An 8,046-nucleotide genomic window follows, 5' to 3' on the forward strand; every position below is an offset into this window, starting at 1 on the left:
CCTGTGCACATGCCACGTTTTTGGACCCTCTTATCCATCATATTCAATGTAGGTTTGCAGAAGATGCTCTCAAAAGTGAGACTGACGCTGTTTGGGCAAGTGGCTGCACCTTGAGGTAAACAAAGTTCAACTTTTGTAATGCAGCAATGCGTATAAAAAGCCATGTGGCGAGGAACAAAAAATCACTGCCAGCAGATATCTTTCCTTTTTTCTGTACATATCATGATATGAAGGAGAAGTCAATCAGTTTAGTCAAGGGCGGCCAAGAGCTTTACATCTGTCCAATGGACAATATTTTAGGCCTAATACACATTTAAAATTAGCACCTGAGACAAGATTAGCTTCAAACTCTGGGTTTTTTGGTTAGAGGTGAAAAAAACACAATGAACAACAGCTGCTTCGTGCTGCCGGCTGCAGCTAAAAACAATGCTAATGAAAGTGGCGAAAGTGAAGCAAAACAGTAAAGCTATGGCCCAGAAAACCAAACAAATGAGCTGAAAGACGCTAACACACTTTGCAAAGCTGAGGAGAACTGCACAGATCTATAACAACATCAATTACAGCTGCTTTAAAGTGTATGGTTAGCATCTTAGGAAGGGTTTAACATATGCAACTCTTGTAAAACTAACACCAAAATCATCCATGCAACCCAAAGCTCATTCACTGAAGTGCTCCGATTTTCAGAAGAAAGTCAGAATAAAAGCAGGACCACAGTGATGCCAACTTAAATCAGCTGTTATTCTGGCACCATTTCAGTAAACTGTCACACAGTATCCCTTCACTGTGTTGTGACTTTTCACTTCATGCAGTTTTCCACACTCCCTCCTTTGTAAAAGTTTACGTCGGCACTACAAAACAGCGATTGATTATCAATCCTACAAATGCAAGTCAGTACTTGTGACCTTGAAGAGAACGTCCTTCTCAAGCTGTTTTTGGTGAGAGCAAACTTTTGATGAACACAAGAAGAGACAACACATCCTGATAGCTCAATACAAGCTGTGTGCTTGATGTTGTGTGATCAATTAAGACACACAGCTGTTCATTTTGCCAGCTGTTTCTGTCACTTCTCTGCCTCAGACAATAGCTGCAGTTTGGATGTGACTCATTATTCTTGCATAGTCTCTGAGCTTCTCATCAGTCCTCGGTGCCTAAACCACCATCCAGTATATTAATAGGTGACAAGTAAGAGCTTTCAGAAACATTGAAGCTGGTGTTGTATTTAGTCTGGAAGATATTCGCCTACATCAAATGTGTCATGGAAGGCAGCACAGAAAAAAAATAGCACTGAGAAATCTAAATACAACATTTTGCATGAAATTTCGCAATCTAGCAACACTCGCAATATCACAGCTGATACCACAGCGTTAGTGTAAGGTCTGAGTTCAATGTGCGTTGTTAGTCCTACCTTAAAGAAGAAGCTAGATGAGGTTGGATATCTTTCCAGCAGCTTGCCAGCTCTCTCCACCATGGATGTATTATTCGCCTCCATCAAATGTGTCATGGAAGGCAGCACAGAAAAAATAGCACTGAGAAATCTCATAGCAATGCAACATTTTGCATGAAATTTCTCCTCCATAACACAAGCCGTCTAGCAACACTCACAATATCACAGCTGATGCCACAGCATTAGTGTAAGGTCTAAGTTCAACGTGGGTTGTTAGTCCTACCTTACAGAAGAAGCTAGAGGAGGATGGATATCTTTCCAGCAGCTTGCCAGCTCTCTCCACACTTCAATCACAGCACTTCCTGCTTTCTCTTGGACATGTGATCAAATAAGCCAATCAGGGGTCAGGAGGGTGAAAGGTGAATGTGAGAAAAACCACCACAGGGACATTCAGATCACTGTGACAGTTTTATACTGCAAGTAAGATATCTATACTTATGTTTATGTTCATTTTGTGAAAATTGTAATTTCTTATTATGCAGTCTCAGATTTGTTCATATAACTTAGCTTTTAAAGGACTATTCTGCTTTTTTTTCAATCAATTTGGTTCATATTTTTGCAGCTTTGGTCATTTTTTCAATCATTTATTATATCATTTTAATCCAGCTTAGCAGTAAAATTTCATGCTTTAATGAAATGATAAAACAGGGTCTAAACAATCGAGCAGTTCAGCCACACTATCTGAGCCACTTTATTTGGTGGCAAAACTAAAAGTAAAATGTAAAATGTAAAGGATTCGTTATTGCAGAGCTAAAATGTGCACACACACAACTACACCACGCAGTGTAGGTTAAAGTTTAGCCATTCTTTAAAGTGTGATGGGTTTTACTGTGGACAGTTGGCAGTGGTGGACTATAATTTTGGACATTTAATCAAGTGCTTTACTTAAACACAATTTTGAGGTACTTGCACTTGAGTGTCCATTTAATGCTTCTTTTTACTTCAACTACACTCCATTCCAGAGAGGAAATATTAAAATATATACATTTATATAAAAGCTGTGGTCACTTCTCAATTTAAAGTTTTTGGCTTCGTACCCTTAAAAAAAAAAGAAAAAGAAGAGCCTGAGGGGTGATCTCATTCTTTTAAATGGCTAGCAGGGAGTGACTCCACTTGTTTCAAAAAAGTCAAATCGTATAGAAGTCCAAGAGAAAATGACCCGACCCCTCACCTGATTTATTACTACGGTAAGCATTTTCCTTTTGAATTTATGGTTTCAATCACTGGTTTTAAATCTTCTTCAATACAGCATGGTGCTAATTTGTAAATTATGGTCCCATTTATTTAAAAAATAAACAAAAAGCAAGGTATGCTTTAGGGCGGGCCTACCTTGTGACTGACAAGTCATTACAGTCGTGTCCTTGCTTTCTCAGTCAGATCCACCCCTCGCTCCTCCACAGCTTCACCCTCCTGTCCAAATATGGTCACTTGTAGCTCCAAAAAACCAAAATGGCAATGGCCAAAATGACAAACTCTAGGCTTCAAAACGGTTGTCCACAAACCAGTGAGTGACTCACGGTAGCTACATCCACCTCTGTTAAACATTCTGTGGTAGAGGCTAGTTTGAAACCTTATCAAATCAAGTCAGTTTTATTAATGCAGCGCCAAATCAAAACAAAAGTTATTTCAAGACACATTTCACACAGAGCAGGTCAACACCCATTCTCTTTAATTAACAGAGACCCAGCGACTCTCCCATGAGCAAGAACTTGGCGAAGGTAGTGAGGAAAAACTTACTTCTAACAAACCTCTAACAGAACCAGGCTCTGGGTGGGCAGCCATCTGCCTTGACGGGTCAAGTCAACATGTCAAGTCTATCAAATTGTTAACAGTCCCACTAAAAATGTGATTTCCTTAAGAAATTCTCTTTCATTTTGAGAACAGTTCAAAGTCAAGTCAGTTCAAGTGTCTATTACACACACACACACACACACACACACACACACACACACACACACACACAAAGATTAGAGAACATTTACACAAATTCATGCTGCAAATATTTGTTTTTCCCCTTTTTCCAACATCATTAATCATCTCACAACTGCTCAGGTTTATCTTGTGACCTGTCAGAGGGTCCCGACCCCCAGTTTGGGAGCCACTGGACTGTGTATAAAGTAGTGAAAACTGTATTAACAATTGTCACATATGGTAAAATAACAGTCAGCAGGTTGATTTTACTGTGGAATAAATGTTTTTACCTTTGAAACTTTTTCCCATAGTACTTCTGTGCTTTTATTTTGGTAAGAGTTTGAGTCCAGGACTCTTACTTGTGATGGAGACATTTTAAATTGTTGTATTTGTACTGGAAATTGCATCATGCACCAATGCGAATTTGGGGAATAATCCACTTGTGAATACAGTCCTACTATTATTGGCAAATCTCTATAAATAAACCCCAAATTATAATAAACCTGAATGATCCTGTTGCCTAAATTTTACATGAGCTGGGATGATGTGGATGCCTGTCTTCTCATCTCTTTTTGCCAGTGGGCTCGTTTTTCAACAAAACTTGCCGTAATCCTCAAAGTTTTGAAAGAGAATTAGCTTTAGATTAAAGTTGAGGGATGAATGTTGTCAGTGGAAGGTCCTCACAAGTGCAGCGGGGAAGGAGTTGTGTGTGTGTGTGTGTGTGTGTGTGTGTGTGTGTGTGTGTGTGTGTGTGTGCAGAAAAAAAGGCGCAGCATGAGCAATGACAGTGCCAGGGTCTAACAGGGGGAACCAACCTCGCCGGGGCTCCAGAGTCTAGATTCATTGCTTTAGTGGCAATGCATTTTTGATGTGCCCCCTTTCTGCTTCAACTTCTCCGTAGGACCCTGACGGAATAACAGCGCCCCCAGCAACCGTCCATATAGCTTAAATTTACCCTGTGACGTCTGCAGCGTGTAGGTGTTTGTGTGTGTGTGCGTGAGTGAGAGAGAAGGAGCACAGGGAGACCAAAAGAAAGACAGAAAGAGAGAGGGAGACAGCGAGAAAGGGAGAAAATGTTCCCCCTTGCCTGTTAAATATTTGAGAAGCCTTCTGTGGAGAAGTGATGCAGTCAGAGACAGGCCTGTTAGCTCAGTGCGTGTGTGTGTGTGTGTGTGTGTGTGTTTGGTTGATGCAGAGAGAGAGACAGGGCCGTTAGTTTGGACTAATTCAGCCGTGAGCAAGCGAGAGGGAGCACTTTCACTGTTTATTTATCTACCTGGGAGAGAGAGGGAGGTTAAAAAAAAGATGGGAGGCGAGACAGAGGAAGAGGAAGGGGTGATAGAGAGAGAGAGTGTGTGTGTGTGTGTGTGTGTGCGAGAGAGAGATAGAGAGAGAGGGTGAGAGAGGGAGGCTGGCCAGGCTGTCACAAACTATTAGACAGACGGACCCAGTGTGCTCTGCCCCATGTCAATGAGAGAGGCCCAGCTAAAGACAACAGTGTGTGTATGTGTGTGTGTGTGTGTGTGTGTGTGTGTGTTGAGGCGCGTGCATGTGTGTGCAGCCTCATGCATGTGTGTGTTTATGTCTCCCTTTGTGTTTGTTTGTTTATGGATGTGGTTTTTGCACAAGTGCTTGCAATTGACAGAAATAATGTGCGCTCATGTTTACTGGCACAAGTGGATGAAATTAGCCGAAAAAAGGTAAATGCTGTGTGTGTGTGTGTGTGTGTGTGTGTGTGTGTGTGTGTGTGTGTGTGTGTGTGTGTGTGTGTGAAGGAGAGACAGAGACAGAGAGAGAGGGAGAATCTCTAGACATTGATGAGAGGAGGAGGCAGGCTGCCCTCATTGTCTAAGACAAAAGGAGCTCCCTGTGCCACAGAACAAAATATCTAGTGTACGCGCACGCGAACACACTTCCACTTCTGTATGTGTGTGTGTGTGTGTGTGTGTGTGTGTGTGTGTGTGTGTCTTGCTTGCTCATTCGTAAAAGACATCAATATTGCAAAAATCAGCCAAAACACTGCTGAAACAAGAAGAAAGAGAATAAAATGGGATATGAAGAGTGTGTTCAGACAGCATGGCAGAAAAAAATATGGAAGTTCCTTTTTGGATTTCAAGGCTCTGTGCACAATGGAAATGTGTATCATTATTTTTATGCAGGTAAGTAAACAAAACAAACACACACACACACACACACACACACACACACACACACACACACACACACAAACACACACACACACACACACTTGGGCCTAAGTAAAACTCACTTGGGGTTGGAGCTGTTCCAGTAGACAGCGTGTCTGTCAAATATGATCTTCTCCTCTGCCCACACGGACACCCAGGACAGGATGGTAAGCACCACCACCTCCATCACACACCTCTGCCCGAGCTGGCACAACATCATAGACATCCAGGGGGGGGGGGGATCTCTCTCACACACACACTGGGATCAGACTCTCACTGCTGCTGCTGCTGCAGAAATCCTCTTTAGATCATTAATGTCCGTCTGCGCGTCTTTGGACAAATCGGTTCGGCGTTTCATGGATCGTTAACTGGCTTGATAGCGAGTTCCGGTAACCCCAAGTCTGTATCAAGTCATACTGGACGGCTGAAATTCACTTTCAAACTTGGTCTGATGCGGACGGAGCAGCGGGATTCACATGATATTTAGAAGCGCGTCGTCGGCGGGATGCTGCGAGTGCGTCTCCTCTGCAAGGTCCGAAACTTTTCTCCCATTACGCGCAGCCGAGGAGACAGATGCGCCACCTGGATTAGATGTCTCTTTCTCCAAAAAATTAAGAAATTCGTAATTAATAACACTCCAGAATTCACCCGAGGTTTGTGATTCTGTCAGCGATAAGGGTGAGCATCAGCAGGCGCGAGACAAAAATCAAAATCGTCCGTCATATTTGTTTACCCACATTTGTATGAGGGATTCAGCCTGGCGCACGCTTTGTTCCGCTCCCCGCGCACCGCAAATCTCTCCAAAACCTCAAACTGCGTCCACTTGACCTTTTTCTCTTATTGCAGTTCAACTGAATACATCCCAGGTACACGAGCGCGCTCCTCTCCGTTAAATTCAGTCCAAACTTATCAGACAAAAAAACAACTGCGAGACGGGAGCATCCTCCTCCTCTGTCTCCCTCACACACCACGAGCTCTTACAGCATCTCAACTTGGTGATCCCTCCGCTGTCACTGGCTCTAATCCAATGTGACTCCAGCCGCGGTGCGCCTCCACTTTCTGTGCGTCACGCTGACCGGCGCCGCTGGAGGAGCCCGCTGATGATCGCAGTTTTAATCCGAACACGCTCCCATGCAACCTGCACCTATGGCGGCAAAACAACACTCACCGGCACCCTGATTCGGTGTAAGTAACCCCCACCCCCCCTTCTCTCTCTCTCTCTCTCTCCAGCTCGCTTCTCTCTCTCTCTGCGCGGGCGGGGTCTGTAGCCGTGCCGTGCCGCGCTCCCTCTGGGGACTCGGAGCTGGCTGACTCACTGCGTCCCAGTGATACACAAGCCGGGATGTGTACAGAAAAACCTTAACTCACTCCTTAAACACATTTTTTTTAATTTGAGAAGTTAACAGACCCCTGAAGTGTGGCATGAATTATGAATTTAGGTGCAAGCAGAAATGAACCCTTCAAAACCTGAGCAAAATGGCTTGATTTCTTTCAAAAACATGGGAACAAGGCAATGACCAGGGAACGAGGAAGTGACCCCAAAATGAGCAATAAATTAGTTTAAGTACAAATAAGATACCAGAAAATGTGTGACTACAAAACGGAACATATACAAAAAGCCTCAACTAATGCAATCCACGTTTGGTTTTTTTTTGTTTTTTTGTAATTTGAGAAGTTAACTGACCCTTTAAGTATGGCAGGAATTATGAATTTAGGTGCAAACGGTTGAATTAACCCCTAGAAACCTGAGCAACTTGACATGATTTATTTAAAAAACATAGAAAGGAAGGCAACGACCAAAGGAAAGAAATGACCCAAAAAATAGCAAGAAAACTATTCAGGAAAAGGGTAATTTTCCTTTTTTCCAATTCATATTTTCTCCCAGCTTTTATAAAATAATTTTCTAAATTTACTTATGTCTTGCATTTTATGGAAGACTTTTACAAAGTTGCTCACTACTTTTTTTCCAAAGTTTTTGAAAGAGAACACATACATTTCAAGGTGCCCACTGGCCCACCTGTTAGAGCGGGCACCCCATGTACCAAAGGTTACGTCCTTGCAGCAGCAGCCACAGGTTTAACACCATCCTCAGCCCTTTGCTGCATGTCACCCCCCTCTACCCTTGTCATGCTGAATTTGTCTGTGGATTTAAGGTCAAAAAGCCCCAAACTCATCTAAAAGAAATTGCACCATTTTGCTCAGGGTTCAAAGGTTGAAATACTTGTAAAGGACGTGTGGAAGCAGCACAAGAAAAGTGACATCACGTCAGGTTTCAAAGGGCTATGGTGAAGTATTTGCAGAGATAAACTGAAAATTTCATTGTCTTTGCAATAGTTTACTTGTCAGGCGTATTAATCACCACTGCGACCATCTGTTTGACTGAAGCCTGTTTATTTGCATCGCAGCTGGACACCTAAAGCGCCCATAAAGTTCCCTGTGTGTTTGAAAGCTGCCGCCTGATGGATGGGCTCAGGGAGAGGGAGAAAGAGGGCGTCTGATGGATCG

At 43.0% G+C, this 8,046-nt stretch overlaps 1 protein-coding gene across 2 annotated transcripts in view; it reads right to left on the reverse strand.

The window, feature by feature from the left end:
* efna2a (ephrin-A2a) overlaps nucleotides 1-6,748 on the reverse strand; it is a 112,755-nt gene extending 106,007 nt beyond the window's left edge. The window contains exon 1 of one of the 2 annotated variants that reach the window (XM_042501139.2): nucleotides 5,625-6,748. In XM_042501139.2, the coding sequence (XP_042357073.1) occupies nucleotides 5,625-5,767 (143 nt within the window). In that variant the 5' untranslated portion in view covers nucleotides 5,768-6,748. The remainder of the gene's footprint in view (nucleotides 1-5,624) is intronic. The other variant, XM_088087637.1, reaches the window with a different exon arrangement.
* Nucleotides 6,749-8,046: the final 1,298 nt, after the last annotated feature.

This window comes from Plectropomus leopardus, chromosome 14 (genome assembly GCF_026936395.1).
Source record: "Plectropomus leopardus strain MGB_pleo_1.0 chromosome 14, ASM2693639v1, whole genome shotgun sequence".
In the NCBI taxonomy this organism is placed as follows: Eukaryota; Metazoa; Chordata; class Actinopteri; order Perciformes; family Serranidae; genus Plectropomus; species Plectropomus leopardus.